This window comes from Leuresthes tenuis, unplaced genomic scaffold (assembly GCF_036924035.1).
Source record: "Leuresthes tenuis unplaced genomic scaffold, fLeuTen1.0.hap1 SCAF_26, whole genome shotgun sequence".
Lineage (NCBI taxonomy): Eukaryota > Metazoa > Chordata > Actinopteri > Atheriniformes > Atherinopsidae > Leuresthes > Leuresthes tenuis.
Window position 1 is genome coordinate 1,391,135 of NW_027325380.1, and position 25,119 is coordinate 1,416,253.

General features: G+C 48.1%; 1 protein-coding gene across 1 annotated transcript; it reads left to right on the forward strand.

Annotated features, from left to right (window-relative positions):
- Positions 1-12,217: 12,217 nt before the first annotated feature.
- On the forward strand, positions 12,218-24,857 carry LOC140285123 (uncharacterized; the record flags this gene model as incomplete). Its single annotated transcript, XM_072379091.1, is given in 4 exon segments — positions 12,218-13,287; positions 13,591-14,654; positions 21,985-23,059; positions 23,363-24,857. Coding segments are annotated over 4 exon segments (4,704 nt in total), but the record flags the coding sequence as incomplete, so codon positions are not given.
- Between the last annotated feature and the right edge of the window lie 262 nt (positions 24,858-25,119).

Genomic DNA, 25,119 nt, shown 5'->3' on the forward strand with positions numbered 1-25,119 from the left:
CATTATCATGGACCAGAGACGGAACATTACCGTGAAACCGAACATTATCGTGGACCAGAAATCGAACATTATCGTGGACCAGAGACAGAACATTACCGTGGACCAGAAATGGAACATAACCGTGAAACCGAACATTACCATGGACCAGATACGGAACATTACTGTGGACCAGAGACGGAACATTACCTTGGACCAGAACATTACCGTGAAACCGAACATTATCATGGACCAGAGACCAAACATTACCGTGAAACCGAACATTACCGTGGACCAGAAACGGAATATTACCGTGAAACAGAAACACAAGATTATCGTGGACCAGAAACGGAACATTACCATGAAACAGAAACATAACTTTATCGTGGACCAAAGACGGTCCATTATCGTGGACCAGAGTTAGAACATTACTGTGAAACCGAACATTATCGTGGACCAGACACAGAACATTACCGTGGACCAGAGACACAACTTTACCGTGAAACCGAACATTATCGTGGACCAGAAACGGAACATTACCGTGAAACAGAAACACAAAATTATCGTGGACCAGAAACGGAACATTACCCTTATACAGAAACAGAACATTATCGTGGACCAGAGACGGAACATTACCGTGAAACCGAACATTATCGTGGACCAGAGATCGAACATTACCGTGGACCAGAGACAGACCATTACCGTGGACCAGAGACAGAACATTACCGTGGACCAGAGACCGAACTTTACCTTGAAACCGAACATTATCGTGGACCAGAAACGGAACATTACCGTGAAACAGAAACACAAAATTATCGTGGACCAGAGACGGAACATTACCGTGAAACCGAACATTATCGTGGACCAGAGATCGAACATTACCGTGGACCAGAGACAGACCATTACCGTGAAACCGAACATTATCGTGGACCAGAAATCGAACATTACCGTGGACCAGAGACAGAACATTACCGTGGACCAGAGACAGAACATTACCGTGGACCAGAGACAGAACATTACCGTGAAACAGAACATTATCAAGGACCAGAAACGGAACATTAACGTGAAACAGAAACACAACATTATCGTGGACCAGAGACGGAACATTACCGTGGACCAGAGACGGAACATTACCGTGAAACCGAAACAGAACATTATCGTGGACCAGACACGGAACATTACCGTGAAACCGAAACAGAACATTATCGTGGACCAGAGACGGAACATTACCGTGAAACTGAAACAGAACATTATCGTGGACCAGAAACGGAACATTATCATGGACCAGAGACAGAAAATTACCGTGAAACCGAAACAGAACATTATCGTGGACCAGAAACGGAACATTACCGTGAAACAGAAACACAACATTATCGTGGACCAGAGACGGAACATTACCCTGAAACCGAACATTATCGTGGACCAGAGATCGAACATTACCGTGGACCAGAGACAGACCATTACCGTGGACCAGAGACAGAACATTACCGTGGACCAGAGACCGAACTTTACCTTGAAACCGAACATTATCGTGGACCAGAAACGGAACATTACCGTGAAACAGAAACACAAAATTATCGTGGACCAGAAACGGAACATTACCGTGATACAGAAACAGAACATTATCGTGGACCAGAGACGGAACATTACCGTGAAACCGAACATTATCGTGGACCAGAGATCGAACATTACCGTGGACCAGAGACAGAACATTACCGTGGACCAGAGACAGAACATTACCGTGGACCAGAGACAGAACATTACCGTGAAACAGAACATTATCAAGGACCAGAAACGGAACATTACCGTGAAACAGAAACACAACATTATCGTGGAACAGAGACGGAACATTACCGATGACCAGAGACGGAACATTACCGTGAAACCGAAACAGAACATTATCGTGGACCAGAAACGGAACATTACCGTGAAACCGAAACAGAACATTATCGTGGACCAGAGACGGAACATTACCGTGAAACTGAAACAGAACATTATCGTGGACCAGAAACGGAACATTATCATGGACCAGAGACGGAACATTACCGTGAAACCGAACATTATCGTGGACCAGAGATCGAACATTATCGTGGACCAGAGACAGAACATTACCGTGGACCAGAAATGGAACATTACCGTGAAACCGAACATTATCGTGGACCAGAGACGGAACATTACCGTGAAACCGAACATTATCGTCGACCAGAAATCGAACATTACCGTGGACCAGAGACAGAACATTACCGTGGACCAGAGAAAGAACATTACCGTGGACCAGAGACAGAACATTACTGTGGACCAGAGACCGAACTTTACCTTGAAACCGAACATTACCGTGGACCAGAAACAGAACATTACCGTGAAACCGAAACAGAACGTTATCGTGGACCAGAGACGGAACATTACCGTGAAACCGAACATTATCGTTGACCAGAGATCGAACATTACCGTGGACCAGAGACAGAACATTACCGTGGACCAGAGAAAGAACATTACCGTAGACCAGAGACAGAACATTACCGTGGACCAGAAACGGAATATTACCGTGAAACCGAAACAGAACATTATCGTGGACCAGAGACGGAACATTACCGTGAAACCGAACATTATCGTGGACCAGAGATCGAACATTACCGTGGACCAGAGACAGAACATTACCGTGGACCAGAGACAGAACATTACCGTGGACCAGAGACAGAACATTACTGAGGACCAGAGACCGAACTTTACCTTGAAACCGAACATTACCGTGGACCAGAAACGGAACATTACCGTGAAACCGAAACAGAACATTATCGTGTACCAGAGATCGAACATTACCGTGGACCAGAGGCAGAACATTACTGTGGACCAGAGACCGAACTTTACCTTGAAACCGAACATTACCGTGGACCAGAGACAGAACATTACCATGGACCAGAGACAGAACATTACTGTGGACCAGAGACCGAACTTTACCTTGAAACCGAAAATTACCGTGGACCAGAAACGGAACATTACCGTGAAACCGAACATTATCGTGGACCAGAGATCGAACATTACCGTGGACCAGAGACAGAACATTACCGTGGACCAGAAACAGAACATTACCGTGAAACCGAAACAGAACATTATCGTGGACCAGAGACGGAACAACACCGTGAAACCGAACATTATCGTGGACCAGAGATCGAATATTACCGTGGACCAGAGACAGAACATTACCGTGGACAAGAAACAGAACATTACCGTGGACCAGAAACGGAACATTACCGTGAAACCGAAACAGAACATTATCGTGGACCAGAGACGGAACATTACCGTGAAACCGAACATTATCGTGGACCAGAGATCGAACATTACCGTGGACCAGAGACAGAACATTACCGTGGACCAGAGACAGACCATTACCGTGGACCAGAGACAGAACATTACCGTGGACCAGAGACCGAACTTTACCTTGAAACCGAATATTATCGTGGACCAGAAACGGAACATTACCGTGAAACAGAAACACAAAATTATCGTGGACCAGAAACTGAACATTACCGTGATACAGAAACAGAACATTATCGTGGACCAGAGACGGAACATTACCATGAAACCGAACATTATCGTGGACCAGAGATCGAACATTACCGTGGACCAGAGACAGAACATTACCGTGGACCAGAGACAGAACATTACCGTGGACCAGAGACAGAACATTACCGTGAAACAGAACATTATCAAGGACCAGAAACGGAACATTACCGTGAAACAGAAACACAACATTATCGTGGACCAGAGACGGAACATTACCGTGGACCAGAGACGGAACATTACCGTGAAACCGAAACAGAACATTATCGTGGACCAGACACGGAACATTACCGTGAAACCGAAACAGAACATTATCGTGGACCAGAGACGGAACATTAACGTGAAACTGAAACAGAACATTATCGTGGACCAGAAACGGAACATTATCATGGACCAGAGACAGAACATTACCGTGAAACCGAAACAGAACATTATCGTGGACCAGAAACGGAACATTACCGTGAAACAGAAACACAACATTATCGTGGACCAGAGACGGAACATTACCGTGAAACCGAACATTATCGTGGACCAGAGATCGAACATTACCGTGGACCAGAGACAGACCATTACCGTGGACCAGAGACAGAACATTACCGTGGACCAGAGACCGAACTTTACCTTGAAACCGAACATTATCGTGGACCAGAAACGGAACATTACCGTGAAACAGAAACACAAAATTATCGTGGACCAGAAACGGAACATTACCGTGATACAGAAACAGAACATTATCGTGGACCAGAGACGGAACATTACCGTGAAACCGAACATTATCGTGGACCAGAGATCGAACATTACCGTGGACCAGAGACAGAACATTACCGTGGACCAGAGACAGAACATTACCGTGGACCAGAGACAGAACATTACCGTGAAACAGAACATTATCAAGGACCAGAAACAAAAACATTACCGTGAAACAGAAACACAACATTATCGTGGAACAGAGACGGAACATTACCGTGGACCAGAGACGGAAAATTACCGTGAAACCGAAACAGAACATTATCGTGGACCAGAAACGGAACATTACCGTGAAACCGAAACAGAACATTATCGTGGACCAGAGACGGAACATTACCGTGAAACTGAAACAGAACATTATCGTGGACCAGAAACGGAACATTATCATGGACCAGAGACGGAACATTACCGTGAAACCGAACATTATCGTGGACCAGAGATCGAACATTATCGTGGACCAGAGACAGAACATTACCGTGGACCAGAAATGGAACATTACCGTGAAACCGAACATTATCGTGGACCAGAGACGGAACATTACCGTGAAACCGAACATTATCGTCGACCAGAAATCGAACATTACCGTGGACCAGAGACAGAACATTACCGTGGACCAGAGACAGAACATTACTGTGGACCAGAGACCGAACTTTACCTTGAAACCGAACATTACTGTGGACCAGAAACGGAACATTACCGTGAAACCGAAACAGAACATTATCGTGGACCAGAGACGGAACATTACCGTGAAACCGAAACAGAACATTATCGTGGACCAGAGACAGAACATTACCGTGGACCAGAGAAAGAACATTACCGTGGACCAGAGACAGAACATTACCGTGGACCAGAAACGGAATATTACCGTGAAACCGAAACAGAACATTATCGTGGACCAGAGACGGAACATTACCGTGAAACCGAACATTATCGTGGACCAGAGATCGAACATTACCGTGGACCAGAGACAGAACATTACCGTGGACCAGAGACAGAACATTACTGTGGACCAGAGACCGAACTTTACCTTGAAACCGAACATTACCGTGGACCAGAAACGGAACATTACCGTGAAACCGAAACAGAACATTATCGTGTACCAGAGATCGAACATTACCGTGGACCAGAGGCAGAACATTACTGTGGACCAGAGACCGAACTTTACCTTGAAACCGAACATTACCGTGGACCAGAGACAGAACATTACCATGGACCAGAGACAGAACATTACTGAGGACCAGAGACCGAACTTTACCTTGAAACCGAACATTACCGTGGACCAGAAACGGAACATTACCGTGAAACCGAAACAGAACATTATCGTGGACCAGAGACGGAACATTACCGTGAAACCGAACATTATCGTGGACCAGAGATCGAACATTACCGTGGACCAGAGACAGAACATTACCGTGGACCAGAAACAGAACATTACCGTGGACCAGAAACGGAACATTACCGTGAAACCGAAACAGAACATTTTTGTGGACCAGAAACGGAACATTACCGTGAAACAGAAACACAACATTATCGTGGACCAGAGACGGAACATTACCGTGAAACCGAACATTATCGTGGACCAGAGATCGAACATTACCGTGGACCAGAGACAGACCATTACCGTGGACCAGAGACAGAACATTACCGTGGACCAGAGACCGAACTTTACCTTGAAACCGAACATTATCGTGGACCAGAAACGGAACATTACCGTGAAACAGAAACACAAAATTATCGTGGACCAGAAACGGAACATTACCGTGATACAGAAACAGAACATTATCGTGGACCAGAGACGGAACATTACCGTGAAACCGAACATTATCGTGGACCAGAGATCGAACATTACCGTGGACCAGAGACAGAACATTACCGTGGACCAGAGACAGAACATTACCGTGGACCAGAGACAGAACATTACCGTGAAACAGAACATTATCAAGGACCAGAAACAAAAACATTACCGTGAAACAGAAACACAACATTATCGTGGAACAGAGACGGAACATTACCGTGGACCAGAGACGGAACATTACCGTGAAACCGAAACAGAACATTATCGTGGACCAGAAACGGAACATTACCGTGAAACCGAAACAGAACATTATCGTGGACCAGAGACGGAACATTACCGTGAAACTGAAACAGAACATTATCGTGGACCAGAAACGGAACATTATCATGGACCAGAGACGGAACATTACCGTGAAACCGAACATTATCGTGGACCAGAGATCGAACATTATCGTGGACCAGAGACAGAACATTACCGTGGACCAGAAATGGAACATTACTGTGAAACCGAACATTATCGTGGACCAGAGACGGAACATTACCGTGAAACCGAACATTATCGTCGACCAGAAATCGAACATTACCGTGGACCAGAGACAGAACATTACCGTGGACCAGAGACAGAACATTACTGTGGACCAGAGACCGAACTTTACCGTGGACCAGAAACGGAACATTACCGTGAAACCGAAACAGAACATTATCGTGGACCAGAGACGGAACATTACCGTGAAACCGAACATTATCGTGGACCAGAGATCGAACATTACCGTGGACCAGAGACAGAACATTACCGTGGACCAGAGAAAGAACATTACCGTGGACCAGAGACAGAACATTACCGTGGACCAGAAACGGAATATTACCGTGAAACCGAAACAGAACATTATCGTGGACCAGAGACGGAACATTACCGTGAAACCGAACATTATCGTGGACCAGAGATCGAACATTACCGTGGACCAGAGATCGAACATTACCGTGGACCAGAGACAGAACATTACTGAGGACCAGAGACCGAACTTTACCTTGAAACCGAACATTACCGTGGACCAGAAACGGAACATTACCGTGAAACCGAAACAGAACATTATCGTGTACCAGAGATCGAACATTACCGTGGACCAGAGGCAGAACATTACTGTGGACCAGAGACCGAACTTTACCTTGAAACCGAACATTACCGTGGACCAGAGACAGAACATTACCATGGACCAGAGACAGAACATTACTGAGGACCAGAGACCGAACTTTACCTTGAAACCAAACATTACCGTGGACCAGAAACGGAACATTACCGTGAAACCGAAACAGAACATTATCGTGGACCAGAGACGGAACATTACCGTGAAACCGAACATTATCGTGGACCAGAGATCGAACATTACCGTGGACCAGAGACAGAACATTACCGTGGACCAGAAACAGAACATTACCGTGGACCAGAGACGGAACATTACCGTGAAACCGAACATTATCGTGGACCAGAGATCGAACATTACCGTGGACCAGAGACAGAACATTACCGTGGACCAGAGACAGAACATTACCGTGGACCAGAGACAGAACATTACCGTGAAACAGAACATTATCAAGGACCAGAAACGGAACATTACCGTGAAACAGAAACACAACATTATCGTGGACCAGAGACGGAACATTACCGTGGACCAGAGACGGAACATTACCGTGAAACCGAAACAGAACATTATCGTGGACCAGACACGGAACATTACCGTGAAACCGAAACAGAACATTATCGTGGACCAGAGACGGAACATTACCGTGAAACTGAAACAGAACATTATCGTGGACCAGAAACGGAACATTATCATGGACCAGAGACAGAACATTACCGTGAAACCGAAACAGAACATTATCGTGGACCAGAAACGGAACATTACCGTGAAACAGAAACACAACATTATCGTGGACCAGAGACGGAACATTACCGTGAAACCGAACATTATCGTGGACCAGAGATCGAACATTACCGTGGACCAGAGAAAGACCATTACCGTGGACCAGAGACAGAACATTACCGTGGACCAGAGACCGAACTTTACCTTGAAACCGAACATTATCGTGGACCAGAAACGGAACATTACCGTGAAACAGAAACACAAAATTATCGTGGACCAGAAACGGAACATTACCGTGATACAGAAACAGAACATTATCGTGGACCAGAGACGGAACATTACCGTGAAACCGAACATTATCGTGGACCAGAGATCGAACATTACCGTGGACCAGAGACAGAACATTACCGTGGACCAGAGACAGAACATTACCGTGGACCAGAGACAGAACATTACCGTGAAACAGAACATTATCAAGGACCAGAAACAAAAACATTACCGTGAAACAGAAACACAACATTATCGTGGAACAGAGACGGAACATTACCGTGGACCAGAGACGGAACATTACCGTGAAACCGAAACAGAACATTATCGTGGACCAGAAACGGAACATTACCGTGAAACCGAAACAGAACATTATCGTGGACCAGAGACGGAACATTACCGTGAAACTGAAACAGAACATTATCGTGGACCAGAAACGGAACATTATCATGGACCAGAGACGGAACATTACCGTGAAACCGAACATTATCGTGGACCAGAGATCGAACATTATCGTGGACCAGAGACAGAACATTACCGTGGACCAGAAATGGAACATTACCGTGAAACCGAACATTATCGTGGACCAGAGACGGAACATTACCGTGAAACCGAACATTATCGTCGACCAGAAATCGAACATTACCGTGGACCAGAGACAGAACATTACCGTGGACCAGAGACAGAACATTACTGTGGACCAGAGACCGAACTTTACCTTGAAACCGAACATTACCGTGGACCAGAAACGGAACATTACCGTGAAACCGAAACAGAACATTGTCGTGGACCAGAGACGGAACATTACCGTGAAACCGAACATTATCGTGGACCAGAGATCGAACATTACCGTGGACCAGAGACAGAACATTACCGTGGACCAGAGAAAGAACATTACCGTGGACCAGAGACAGAACATTACCGTGGACCAGAAACGGAATATTACCGTGAAACCGAAACAGAACATTATCGTGGACCAGAGACGGAACATTACCGTGAAACCGAACATTATCGTGGACCAGAGATCGAACATTACCGTGGACCAGAGACAGAACATTACCGTGGACCAGAGACAGAACATTACTGTGGACCAGACACCGAACTTTACCTTGAAACCGAACATTACCGTGGACCAGAAACGGAACATTACCGTGAAACCGAAACAGAACATTATCGTGTACCAGAGATCGAACATTACCGTGGACCAGAGGCAGAACATTACTGTGGACCAGAGACCGAACTTTACCTTGAAACCGAACATTACCGTGGACCAGAGACAGAACATTACCATGGACCAGAGACAGAACATTACTGAGGACCAGAGACCGAACTTTACCTTGAAACCGAACATTACCGTGGACCAGAAACGGAACATTACCGTGAAACCGAAACAGAACATTATCGTGTACCAGAGATCGAACATTACCGTGGACCAGAGACAGAACATTACCGTGGACCAGAGACAGAACATTACCGTGGACCAGAGACAGAACATTACTGTGGACCAGAGACCGAACTTTACCTTGAAACCGAACATTACCGTGGACCAGAGACAGAACATTACCATGGACCAGAGACAGAACATTACCATGAAACAGAACATTATCATGGACCTGAAACGGAACATTACCGTGAAACAAAAACAGAACATTATCGTGGACCAGAAACGGAACATTACCGTGAAACCGAAACAGAACATTATCGTGGACCAGAAACGGAACATTACCGTGGACCAGAGACAGAACATTACCTTGAAAACAAAACAGAACATAATCGTGGACCAGAAACGGAACATTATCGTGGACCAGAGACAGAACATTACCGTGAAACCGAAACAGAACATTATCGTGGACCAGAAACGGAACATTACCGTGGATCAGAGACAGAACATTATCGTGGATCAGAGACAGAACATTATCGTGGACCAGAGACGGAACATTATCGTGGACCAGAGACATAACATTACCGTGAAACCTAAACAGAACATTATCGTTGACCAGAAACGGAACATTATCGTGAAACCGAACATTATCGTGGACCAGAAACGGAACATTACCGTGAAAAAAAACACAACATTATCGTGGACCAGAGACGGAACATTACCGTGAAACGGAACATTACCGTGAAACAGAAACACAACATTATCGTGGACCAGAGACGGAATATTACCGTGAAACCGAAACAGAACATTATCGTGGACATAAAACGGAACATTACCGTGAAACAGAAACACAACATTATCGTGGACCAGAGATCGAACATTATCGTGGACCAGATACGGAACATTACTGTGGACCAGAGACGGAACATTACCGTGGACCAGAACATTACCGTTGACCAGAACATTACCGTGAAACCGAACATTATCGTCAAACCGAACATTATCGTGGACCAGAGACCGAACATTACCGTGAAACCGAACATTACCGTGGACCAGAGACCGAACATTACCGCGGGCGGGAGCGGGTGGGAGCGGGCGGGAGCGAGCGGGACCTGGCAGAAGCGGGAGGGAGCGGGCGGGAGCGGGATGGAGCGGGACCGGGAGGGATCGGGAGGGAGCGGGCGGGAGCGGGAGGGAGTGAACGGGACCAGTTAGGAGCGGGAGGGAGCGGGCGGGAGCGAGCTGGAGCGAGCGGGACCTGGCAGAAGCGGGAGGGAGCGGGATGGAGCGGGACCGGGAGGGAGCGGGCGGGAGCGGGAGGGAGTGAACGGGACCGGGCAGGAGCGGGAGGGAGCGGGCGGGAGCGAGCTGGAGTTAGCGGGACCTGGCAGAAGCGGGAGGGAGCGGGATGGAGCGGGACCGGGAGGGAGCGGGCAGGAGCGGGCGGGAGCGAGCTGGAGCGAGCGGGACCGGGCAGAAGCGGGCGGGAGCGGGCGGGAGCGAGCAATATGAACTTTGCCGCGGGCAGAAGCGGGAGGGAGCGGGCGGGAGCGAGCGGGAGCAGGAGGGAGTGATCGAGAGCGGGTGGGAGCGGGCGAGAGCGGGTGGGAGTGAGCAATATGAACTTTGCCGCGGGCAGAAGTGGGAGAGAGCGGGCGAGAGTGAGCGGGAGCAGGAGGGAGCGGGCGGGAGTGGGCGGGAGCGAGCAATGTGACCTTTGCCGCGGGCAGAAGCGGGAGGGAGCGGGCGGGAGCGAGCGGGAGCAGGAGGGAGTGATCGAGAGCGGGTGGGAGCGGGCGGGAGCGGGTGGGAGTGAGCAATATGAACTTTGCCGCGGGCAGAAGTGGGAGAGAGCGGGCGAGAGTGAGCGGGAGCAGGAGGGAGCGGGAGGGAGCGGGCGGGAGCGAGCGGGAGTTAAACTGTCAACAAATTACAACTTATCCAGACTGTTGCTTGTTTTAATAATTTTAATTGAATTTTTATTATTTCATTTCTATCTTTTACAGTTTTAAATAAATAAAAGGCGTAAAATTCATAAAATAAATGAATAACCCCTGATGGTTGTCTTCTAAATTGGATAAGACGGGTTAGGGGTTAGGGTTAGGAGGTAGGACATGTTTTGTAATTATACCACAACCAGCAGTTGTACATGAAATGTGCTACACAAATACATTTGACTTTAAGTTTAGCTCATGGAAAATGGGAGCAAAAAGAAAACTTGCGTTCATATTTTTGTTCATTATATGTAAATGTGGTCCTGAGAATTGTTAAAAGTTGTAAATTTGCATCCGTGGGTTTTATAGGGTTAGGTCAGAGAATAGAGGTGTGAATGTGAGACAATGTGGCTCAACAAGTGTTAGGTTGGTGAAACCAACATTAACAGAGAGCAGAAGATGTTCAGGCAGGTAAACCATTCACAGCGGGAGCGGGCGGGACCGGGCAGGAGCGGGAGGGAACGGGAGGGAGCGGGATGGAGCGGGCGGGAGCGAGCGGGAGCGGGTGGGAGCGGGATGGAGCGAGCGATATGAACTTTGCCGCAGGCAGAAGTGGGAGGGAGCGGGCGGGAGCGGGAAAGGGAGGGAGCGAGCAGTATGAACTTTGCCGCAGGCAGAAGTGGGATGGAGCGGGCGGTAGCGAGCTGGAGCGGGCGGGAGCAAGCGCCCGGATCTTCGGCGAAGGAGGAGACGAAGATGAAGATGATGAGGACACAGATAAAGAGGAAGAACAAAGCATGATGGAAGTGAAAGCTCACTCCATTATGATGGAGGAGGAAGAGGATGGTGAGAGTGTGATGAGCAGCGTTTCCTCTTCTGCAGCTGCTGCAGCGCTCAAAAGTGGACTGACCGGAGCGCAGAATGGGATGGACAGCCAGGCTTTAACTGGTGGTGAAGAGCAGCTGGTTCCTCCTGAGCACAACGGCGGGGAGGATAGGGAAGATGATGATGGTCTCGACAGCATGATCCGCGAGTGGCAGCGCAGAAATGAAATATACCAGAGTGATGACTGGTGGGAGGCCCAGCTCAACAGTGAGGAGGAGGATGGGGAATCTCTTGCAGGGGGTCGTCCAAAAAAGACAAAATAAATTAAAGATGCTGATGTGGAGAGCGTCACCAGTGAGGATGTACGAGCTGTAAAAGAGCGGTTAAAGCGTCGCATCAGGCGCCCTCCCTCCGACGCGATGTCCACCTCCAGCTGCTCAAGCTATTCCGATCTTTGGAAACAGCGGCTGAAGGAAATCGAGGAACAAGCTGCTGCTCGCTACCGCAAAAAAGAGGATGATGAAGGCAGTGAGAGCACTGCTACAGAAGGCGAAGGAGGAAAGCAAAAGATTGATGATGAAGTTCAGAGCATCCTCTCTGACACAACTTCCATGTACAATTTTTGCCAGAAGAACAAGGAAAAGATGACACCTTTGGAGCGCTGGCGCATGAAGAGAATCCAGTTTGGTTGGAACAAGAAAGATCGCGAGGATGGAGAGAAAAGTGATGGCGAGGGAGAAGCCAAGACCCCATCCTTCCAAGATGTGAACCTCACAGCTTACCAGTCGTGGAAGCTAAGGCAACAAAAGCGTCTTGGTGAGGATAACACAGACGAGATTCTGGAGTTGAGCCGGGGGGAGGACTCTGCTAGAGTCAAAAGGAGGCAAAGACGTGAGGAGATTCTGGAGCGTTCCAAGAAAACTTTAGAGGAAAGTAAATGGTAAATGGACTTGTACTTGTATAGCGCTTTTCTAGTCTAACTGACCACTCAAAGCGCTTCACTACATGCCGCATTCACCCCATTCACACACACTCATACAGCACGTCTTAAGATACACATAACTACGTGCTTTCTAAGCATTCACACACATTCATACCCCCAATGATACACTGGGGGAGCAACGTTGGGTTCAGTGTCTTGCCCAAGGACGCTTCGACATGTATCCTAGGGCAGCCAAAGTCGAACCACCGACCTTCCGATTGGTGGGCGACTGCTCTTCCTCCTGAGCTACAGCCGCCCCAGTCAGTCCATGTGTGGCTGGGAGACAGAGAGCTGTGTTAGCGGTGGTACGATACCTCTCTCTGCCTTCTGGGCTGGAGCCGGCGTAGCAGGCCCACCAAGTGTGGCTAACGATGACAACATGTCCATGCTCAGTGGCAGATCGTCTGTCATATCCTCTGTTTCAAAAGCTCGCAGTACGAGATCTGTCCAGTCCGCAGTTCCACCGAACCCCATGATGCCGGTTCCTCCCATCCTTCCAGTTCCAGCGGTGCAAGGTCCTGGAGGCGAACCAATGGTCAATCTGGCCAGTATCCAAAACTGGATCGCCAATGTTGTCTCTGAAACAATCAAACAGAAGCAGAGTGAAATGAGCCTGCCTCCTCCATCACGTGCTGGGTCTGAACTAAGCTTTGGTGGTGCCTCAAGTGTGCTTGCAGGTCGTGGTGTGGATGATGACAAAGCATCCCTGCTAAGTGGTGCTTCCTACTCCAGTGCTCTGTCCAAAGGACGTGGTGGAGCAGCATCTGCCCTCTCTGGGTCGAGTAGCATCTCAGGTCTCAGTGGTCGAGGCTCGGCCCTGGGTTCTGACCTTGGCTCCACTCTGGGCTCCAAGAAAAACAAAATCACCACTACGAGTGTCCCTCTCTTCAGTCTCTTCCAGGATCAGGTCAACCTGGGCAAACTGGATGCCATGGACAAGGAGATCAAGACTGAGATGAGAGAGAAGATGGCCACATATGAAAAGAAGAAGATCCTGGAAGACAACAAGCGAAGTACTCTCTACAAGAAAAAGAAACCGAAGGAGGATGAAGATGAGGAGGAGGAAAGGAAGAAGAGGGAGGAGGAGTTTCTTGAAGGGACAAAGAAAAAGGAGAAACCGAAGAGGAGTTATGGCCTCTCTGGGTGCCTGAATCTCAACCCAGCACTGGAGAAAAACAAGAACACCAGTATCGATGACTGGCTGGAAAGTGTCAGGCCCCCCCCGAGAAAATCCTCTTCTGGTCCAGATGCTGATCCATCAGAAGATCCATATGACGATCTTGATGCTTCTGCTTCTGAATTCGACTTCTCAATGGAACATTACCGTGAAACCGAACATTACCATGGACCAGATACGGAACATTACTGTGGACCAGAGACGGAACATTACCGTGGACCAGAACATTACCGTGGACCAGAACATTATCGTGAAACCGAACATTATCGTGAAACCGAACATTATCGTGGACCAGAGACCAAAACATTACCGTGAAACCGAACATGACCGTGGACCAGAGACGGAACATTAACGTGAAACCGAACATTATCGTGGACCAGAGATCGAACATTACCGTGGACCAGAGACAGAACATTACCGTGGACCAGAGAAAGAACATTACCGTGAAACAGAAACGGAACATTACCGTGGACCAGAGACAGAACATTACCGTGAAACCGAAACATAACATTATCGTGGACCAGAAACGGAACATTACCGTGAAACAGAAACAGAACATTATCGTGGACCAGAGACGGAACATTACCGTGAAACCAAACATTATCGTGGACCAGAAACGGAACATTACCGTGGACCAGAGACAGAACTTTACCGTGAAACCGAACATTATCGTGGACCAGAAACGGAACATTAACGTGAAACAGAAACACAAAATTATCGTGGACCAGAAACGGAACATTACCGTGATACAGAAACAGAACATTATCGTGGACCAGAGACGGAACATTACCGTGAAACTGAAACAGAACATTATCGTGTACCAGAAACGGAACATTATCATGGACCAGAAACGGAACATTACCGTGAAACAGAAACACAACATTATCGTGGACCAGAGACGGAACATTACCGTGGACCAGAGACAGAACTTTACCGTGAAACCGAACATTATCGTGGACCAGAAACGGAACATTACCGTGAAACAGAAACACAACATTATCGTGGACCAGAGACGGAACATTACCGTGAAACCGAACATTATCGTGGACCAGAGATCGAACATTATCGTGGACCAGAGACAGAACATTACCGTGGACCAGAACATTACCGTGAAACCGAACATTATCATGGACCAGAGACCAAACATTACCGTGAAACAGAACATTACCATGGACCAGAAACGGAATATTACCGTGAAACAGAAACACAAGATTATCGTGGACCAGAAACGGAACATTACCATGAAACAGAAACATAACATTATCGTGGACCAAAGACGGTCCATTATCGTGGACCAGAGACGGAACATTACTGTGAAACCGAACATTATCGTGGACCAGACACAGAACATTACCGTGGACCAGAGACAGAACTTTACCGTGAAACCGAACATTATCGTGGACCAGAAACGGAACATTAACGTGAAACAGAAACACAAAATTATCGTGGACCAGAAACGGAACATTACCGTGATACAGAAACAGAACATTATCGTGGACCAGAGACGGAACATTACCGTGAAACCGAACATTATCGTGGACCAGAGATCGAACATTACCGTGGACCAGATACAGACCATTACCGTGGACCAGAGACAGAACATTACCGTGGACCAGAGACCGAACTTTACCTTGAAACCGAACATTATCGTGGACCAGAAACGGAACATTACCGTGAAACAGAAACACAAAATTATCGTGGACCAGAAACTGAACATTACCGTGATACAGAAACAGAACATTATCGTGGACCAGAGACGGAACATTACCGTGAAACCGAACATTATCGTGGACCAGAGATCGAACATTACCGTGGACCAGAGACAGAACATTACCGTGGACCAGAGACAGAACATTACCGTGGACCAGAGACAGATCATTACCGTGAAACAGAACATTATCAAGGACCAGAAACGGAACATTACCGTGAAACAGAAACACAACATTATCGTGGACCAGAGACGGAACATTACCGTGGACCAGAGACGGAACATTACCGTGAAACCGAAACAGAACATTATCGTGGACCAGAAACGGAACATTACCGTGAAACCGAAACAGAACATTATCGTGGACCAGAGACGGAACATTACCGTGAAACTGACACAGAACATTATCGTGGACCAGAAACGGAACATTATCATGGACCAGAGACAGAACATTACCGTGAAACCGAAACAGAACATTATCGTGGACCAGAAACGGAACATTACCGTGAAACAGAAACACAACATTATCGTGGACCAGAGACGGAACATTACCGTGAAACCGAACATTATCGTGGACCAGAGATCGAACATTACCGTGGACCAGAGACAGACCATTACCGTGGACCAGAGACAGAACATTACCGTGGACCAGAGACCGAACTTTACCTTGAAACCGAACATTATCGTGGACCAGAAACGGAACATTACCGTGAAACAGAAACACAAAATTATCGTGGACCAGAGACGAAACATTACCGTGAAACCGAACATTATCGTGGACCAGAGATCGAACATTACCGTGGACCAGAGACAGAACATTACCATGGACCAGAGACAGAACATTACCGTGGACCAGAGACAGAACATTACCGTGAAACAGAACATTATCAAGGACCAGAAACGGAACATTACCGTGAAACAGAAACACAACATTATCGTGGAACAGAGACGGAACATTACCGTGGACCAGAGACGGAACATTACCGTGAAACCGAAACAGAACATTATCGTGGACCAGAAACGGAACATTACCGTGAAACCGAAACAGAACATTATCGTGGACCAGAGACGGAACATTACCGTGAAACTGAAACAGAACATTATCGTGGACCAGAAACGGAACATTATCATGGACCAGAGACGGAACATTACCGTGAAACCGAACATTATCGTGGACCAAAGATCGAACATTATCGTGGACCAGAGACAGAACATTACCGTGGACCAGAAATGGAACATTACCGTGAAACCGAACATTATCGTGGACCAGAGACGGAACTTTACCGTGAAACCGAACATTATCGTCGACCAGAAATCGAACATTACCGTGGACCAGAGACAGAACATTACCGTGGACCAGAGAAAGAATATTACCGTGGACCAGAGACAGAACATTACTGTGGACCAGAGACCGAACTTTACCTTGAAACCGAACATTACCGTGGACCAGAAACGGAACATTACCGTGAAACCGAAACAGAACATTATCGTGGACCAGAGACGGAACATTACCGTGAAACCGAACATTATCGTGGACCAGAGATCGAACATTACCGTGGACCAGAGACAGAACATTACCGTGGACCAGAGAAAGAACATTACCGTGGACCAGAGACAGAACATTACCGTGGACCAGAAACGGAATATTACCGTGAAACCGAAACAGAACATTATCGTGGACCAGAGACGGAACATTACCGTGAAACCGAACATTATCGTGGACCAGAGATCGAACATTACCGTGGACCAGAGACAGAACATTACCGTGGACCAGAGACAGAACATTACCGTGGACCAGAGACAGAACATTACTGTGGACCAGAGACCGAACTTTACCTTGAAACCGAACATTACCGTGGACCAGAAACGGAACATTACCGTGAAACCGAAACAGAACATTATCGTGTACCAGAGATCGAACATTACCGTGGACCAGATGCAGAACATTACTGTGGACCAGAGACCGAACTTTACCTTGAAACCGAACATTACCGTGGACCAGAGACAGAACATTACCATGGACCAGAGACAGAACATTACTGTGGACCAGAGACCGAACTTTACCTTGAAACCGAACATTACCGTGGACCAGAAACGGAACATTACCGTGAAACCGAAACAGAACATTATCGTGGACCAGAGACGGAACATTACCGTGAAACCGAACATTATCGTGGACCAGAGATCGAACATTACCGTGGACCAGAGACAGAACATTACCGTGGACCAGAAACAGAACATTACCGTGGACCAGAAACGGAACATTACCGTGAAACCGAAACAGAACATTATCGTGGACCAGAGACGGAACATTACCGTGAAACCGAACATTATCGTGGACCAGAGATCGAACATTACCGTGGACCAGAGACAGAACATTACCGTGGACCAGAGACAGAACATTACCGTGGACCAGAGATAGAACATTACTGTGGACCAGAGACCGAACTTTACCTTGAAACCGAACATTACCGTGGACCAGAAACGGAACATTACCGTGAAACCGAAACAGAACATTATCGTGTACCAGAGATCGAACATTACCGTGGACCAGAGACAGAACATTACCGTGGACCAGAGACAGAACATTACCGTGGACCAGAGACAGAACATTACTGTGGACCAGAGACCGAACTTTACCTTGAAACCGAACATTACCGTGGACCAGAGACAGAACATTACCATGGACCAGAGACAGAACATTACCGTGAAACAGAACATTATCATGGACCAGAAACGGAACATTACCGTGAAACAGAAACAGAACATTATCGTGGACCAGAAACGGAACATTACCGTGAAACCGAAACAGAACATTATCGTGGACCAGAAACGGAACATTACCGTGGACCAGAGACAGAACATTACCTTGAAACCAAAACAGAACATAATCGTGGACCAGAAACGGAACATTATCGTGGACCAGAGACAGAACATTACCGTGAAACCGAAACAGAACATTATCGTGGACCAGAAACGGAACATTACCGTGGATCAGAGACAGAACATTATCGTGGATCAGAGACAGAACATTATCGTGGACCAGAGACGGAACATTATCGTGGACCAGAGACATAACATTACCGTGGACCAGAAACGGAACATTACCGTGAAACCGAAACAGAACATTATCGTGGACCAGAGACGGAACATTACCGTGAAACCGAACATTATCGTGGACCAGAGATCGAACATTACCGTGGACCAGAGACAGAACATTACCGTGGACCAGAGACAGAACATTACCGTTGACCAGAGACAGAACATTACTGTGGACCAGAGACCGAACTTTACCTTGAAACCGAACATTACCGTGGACCAGAAACGGAACATTACCGTGAAACCGAAACAGAACATTATCGTGTACCAGAGATCGAACATTACCGTGGACCAGAGACAGAACATTACCGTGGACCAGAGACAGAACATTACCGTGGACCAGAGACAGAACATTACTGTGGACCAGAGACCGAACTTTACCTTGAAACCGAACATTACCGTGGACCAGAGACAGAACATTACCATGGACCAGAGACAGAACATTACCGTGAAACAGAACATTATCATGGACCAGAAACGGAACATTACCGTGAAACAGAAACAGAACATTATCGTGGACCAGAAACGGAACATTACCGTGAAACCGAAACAGAACATTATCGTGGACCAGAAACGGAACATTACCGTGGACCAGAGACAGAACATTACCTTGAAACCAAAACAGAAACTTATCGTGGACCAGAAACGGAACATTATCGTGGACCAGAGACAGAACATTACCGTGAAACCGAAACAGAACATTATCGTGGACCAGAAACGGAACATTACCGTGGATCAGAGACAGAACATTATCGTGGATCAGAGACAGAACATTATCGTGGACCAGAGACGGAACATTATCGTGGACCAGAGACATAACATTACCGTGAAACCTAAACAGAACATTATCGTTGACCAGAAACGGAACATTATCGTGAAACCGAACATTATCGTGGACCAGAAACGGAACATTACCGTGAAAAAAAACACAACATTATCGTGGACCAGAGACGGAACATTACCGTGAAACGGAACATTACCGTGAAACAGAAACACAACATTATCGTGGACCAGAGACGGAATATTACCGTGAAACCGAAACAGAACATTATCGTGGACATGAAACGGAACATTACCGTGAAACAGAAACACAACATTATCGTGGACCAGAGATCGAACATTATCGTGGACCAGATACGGAACATTACTGTGGACCAGAGACGGAACATTACCGTGGACCAGAACATTACCGTGGACCAGAACATTACCGTGAAACCGAACATTATCGTCAAACCGAACATTATCGTGGACCAGAGACTGAACATTACCGTGAAACCGAACATTACCGTGGACCAGAGACCGAACATTACCGCGGGCGGGAGCGGGTGGGAGCGGGCGGGAGCGAGCGGGACCTGGCAGAAGCGGGAGGGAGCGGGCGGGAGCGGGACCGGGAGGGATCGGGAGGGAGCGGGCGGGAGCGGGAGGGAGTGAACGGGACCGGTTAGGAGCGGGAGGGAGCGGGCGGGAGCGAGCTGGAGTTAGCGGGACCTGGCAGAAGCGGGAGGGAGCGGGATGGAGCGGGACCGGGAAGGAGCGGGCAGGAGCGGGCGGGAGCGAGCTGGAGCGAGCGGGACCGGGCAGAAGCGGGCGGGAGCGAGCAATATGAACTTTGCCGCGGGCAGAAGCGGGAGGGAGCGGGCGGGAGCGAGCGGGAGCAGGAGGGAGTGATCGAGAGCGGGTGGGAGCGGGCGGGAGCGGGTGGGAGTGAGCAATATGAACTTTGCCGCGGGCAGAAGTGGGAGAGAGCGGGCGAGAGTGAGCGGGAGCAGGAGGGAGCGGGCGGGAGTGGGCGGGAGCGAGCAATGTGACCTTTGCCGCGGGCAGAAGCGGGAGGGAGCGGGCGGGAGCGAGCGGGAGCAGGAGGGAGTGATCGAGAGCGGGTGGGAGCGGGCGGGAGCGGGTGGGAGTGAGCAATATGAACTTTGCCGCGGGCAGAAGTGGAAGAGAGCGGGCGAGAGTGAGCGGGAGCAGGAGGGAGCGGGAGGGAGCGGGCGGGAGCGAGCGGGAGTTAAACTGTCAACAAATTACAACTTATCCAGACTGTTGCTTGTTTTAATAATTTTAATTGAATTTTTATTATTTCATTTCTATCTTTTACAGTTTTAAATAAATAAAAGGCGTAAAATTCATAAAATAAATGAATAACCCCTGATGGTTGTCTTCTAAATTGGATAAGACGGGTTAGGGGTTAGGGTTAGGAGGTAGGACATGTTTTGTAATTATACCACAACCAGCAGTTGTACATGAAATGTGCTACACAAATACATTTGACTTTAAGTTTAGCTCATGGAAAATGGGAGCAAAAAGAAAACTTGCGTTCATATTTTTGTTCATTATATGTAAATGTGGTCCTGAGAATTGTTAAAAGTTGTAAATTTGCATCCGTGGGTTTTATAGGGTTAGGTCAGAGAATAGAGGTGTGAATGTGAGACAATGTGGCTCAACAAGTGTTAGGTTGGTGAAACCAACATTAACAGAGAGCAGAAGATGTTCAGGCAGGTAAACCATTCACAGCGGGAGCGGGCGGGACCGGGCAGGAGCGGGAGGGAACGGGAGGGAGCGGGATGGAGCGGGCGGGAGCGAGCGGGAGCGGGTGGGAGCGGGATGGAGCGAGCTGGAGCGGGAGGGAGCGAGCAGTATGAACTTTGCCGCAGGCAGAAGTGGGATGGAGCGGGCGGTAGCGAGCTGGAGCGGGCGGGAGCGAGCGCCCGGATCTTCGGCGAAGGAGGAGACGAAGATGAAGATGATGAGGACACAGATAAAGAGGAAGAACAAAGCATGATGGAAGTGAAAGCTCACTCCATTATGATGGAGGAGGAAGAGGATGGTGAGAGTGTGATGAGCAGCGTTTCCTCTTCTGCAGCTGCTGCAGCGCTCAAAAGTGGACTGACCGGAGCGCAGAATGGGATGGACAGCCAGGCTTTAACTGGTGGTGAAGAGCAGCTGGTTCCTCCTGAGCACAACGGCGGGGAGGATAGGGAAGATGATGATGGTCTCGACAGCATGATCCGCGAGTGGCAGCGCAGAAATTAAATATACCAGAGTGATGACTGGTGGGAGGCCCAGCTCAACAGTGAGGAGGAGGATGGGGAATCTCTTGCAGGGGGTCGTCCAAAAAAGACAAAAGAAATTACAGATGCTGATGTGGAGAGCGTCACCAGTGAGGATGTACGAGCTGTAAAAGAGCGGTTAAAGCGTCGCATCAGGCGCCCTCCCTCCGACGCGATGTCCACCTCCAGCTGCTCAAGCTATTCCGATCTTTGGAAACAGCGGCTGAAGGAAATCGAGGAACAAGCTGCTGCTCGCTACCGCAAAAAAGAGGATGATGAAGGCAGTGAGAGCACTGCTACAGAAGGCGAAGGAGGAAAGCAAAAGATTGATGATGAAGTTCAGAGCATCCTCTCTGACACAACTTCCATGTACAATTTTTGCCAGAAGAACAAGGAAAAGATGACACCTTTGGAGCGCTGGCGCATGAAGAGAATCCAGTTTGGTTGGAACAAGAAAGATCGCGAGGATGGAGAGAAAAGTGATGGCGAGGGAGAAGCCAAGACCCCATCCTTCCAAGATGTGAACCTCACAGCGTACCAGATGTGGAAGCTAAGGCAACAAAAGCGTCTTGGTGAGGATAACACAGACGAGATTCTGGAGTTGAGCCGGGGGGAGGACTCTGCTAGAGTCAAAAGGAGGCAAAGACGTGAGGAGATTCTGGAGCGTTCCAAGAAAACTTTAGAGGAAAGTAAATGGTAAATGGACTTGTACTTGTATAGCGCTTTTCTAGTCTAACTGACCACTCAAAGTGCTTCACTACATGCCGCATTCACCCCATTCACACACACTCATACAGCACGTCTTAAGATACACATAACTACGTGCTTTCTAAGCATTCACACACATTCATACCCCCAATGATACACTGGGGGAGCAACGTTGGGTTCAGTGTCTTGCCCAAGGACGCTTCGACATGTATCCTAGGGCAGCCAAAGTCGAACCACCGACCTTCCGATTGGTGGGCGACTGCTCTTCCTCCTGAGCTACAGCCGCCCCAGTCAGTCCATGTGTGGCTGGGAGACAGAGAGCTGTGTTAGCGGTGGTACGATACCTCTCTCTGCCTTCTGGGCTGGAGCCGGCGTAGCAGGCCCACCAAGTGTGGCTAACGATGACAACATGTCCATGCTCAGTGGCAGATCGTCTGTCATATCCTCTGTTTCAAAAGCTCGCAGTACGAGATCTGTCCAGTCCGCAGTTCCACCGAACCCCATGATGCCGGTTCCTCCCATCCTTCCAGTTCCAGCGGTGCAAGGTCCTGGAGGCGAACCAATGGTCAATCTGGCCAGTATCCAAAACTGGATCGCCAATGTTGTCTCTGAAACAATCAAACAGAAGCAGAGTGAAATGAGCCTGCCTCCTCCATCACGTGCTGGGTCTGAACTAAGCTTTGGTGGTGCCTCAAGTGTGCTTGCAGGTCGTGGTGTGGATGATGACAAAGCATCCCTGCTAAGTGGTGCTTCCTACTCCAGTGCTCTGTCCAAAGGACGTGGTGGAGCAGCATCTGCCCTCTCTGGGTCGAGTAGCATCTCAGGTCTCAGTGGTCGAGGCTCGGCCCTGGGTTCTGACCTTGGCTCCACTCTGGGCTCCAAGAAAAACAAAATCACCACTACGAGTGTCCCTCTCTTCAGTCTCTTCCAGGATCAGGTCAACCTGGGCAAACTGGATGCCATGGACAAAGAGATCAAGACTGAGATGAGAGAGAAGATGGCCACATATGAAAAGAAGAAGATCCTGGAAGACAGCAAGCGAAGTACTCTCTACAAGAAAAAGAAACCGAAGGAGGATGAAGATGAGGAGGAGGAAAGGAAGAAGAGGGAGGAGGAGTTTCTTGAAGGGACAAAGAAAAAGGAGAAACCGAAGAGGAGTTATGGCCTCTCTGGGTGCCTGAATCTCAACCCAGCACTGGAGAAAAACAAGAACACCAGTATCGATGACTGGCTGGAAAGTGTCAGGCCCCCCCCGAGAAAATCCTCTTCTGGTCCAGATGCTGATCCATCAGAAGATCCATATGACGATCTTGATGCTTCTGCTTCTGAATTCGACTTCTCAAGTCGCAGGGCTTCCTACACCGCAGAAGAAGATGATGAGGAAACATACGGTGTTACCTCCAGACACCAGTCAAGACTGCATGAAGATCTGTCGAGGGAAGACACGGAGTATTCCTACAACGGGTTCTCGCAGTCCCGCGGCTACAGCCGTGCAGGAAGGTCATCTGCAACTTATGAGGAGAGCGATGAGGGAACAGAGAGCTATGGCGACTTCACCCAGAGAAAGTTCCCTCATCGTTCACGGCATGAAAACAGCGAGACAGAAGGGAGGAGGAGCAGGCGAGAGGACACCAACGAAGAAGAGGAGGACGACATTGCTACTTTCATTGCCCAAACCAGGCAGAGGGTCAGGGCTCGGGCTGCTGCAGAGACTCTAGATGACGAGGTGCTCACTGCATGGAGGGCTCAGCAGGAAGCAAAGGCTCAGAGTAGAAGTGAATCTTAGAAAGTATTCTAGCTCTTTTGTGCTTCTCAAAAAGGTTCAAACATGACATGTTATCTGAGGTGATTGAAGGAATTCTTTATGCACTATTTTTCATTTGAAAAACACTGGAATTTACATCCAAAGGGAGACTTTACCTTCTTATCATGTATCGAAACTGTACAACATTGAGTACCGGAGCGTGTTTTCAATAATGATTAGAAATAAAAGTAGTTTTACACTCGTTTGTGGTTTTGTGTGCACCTTTGTTGAACGTAAAACTGCT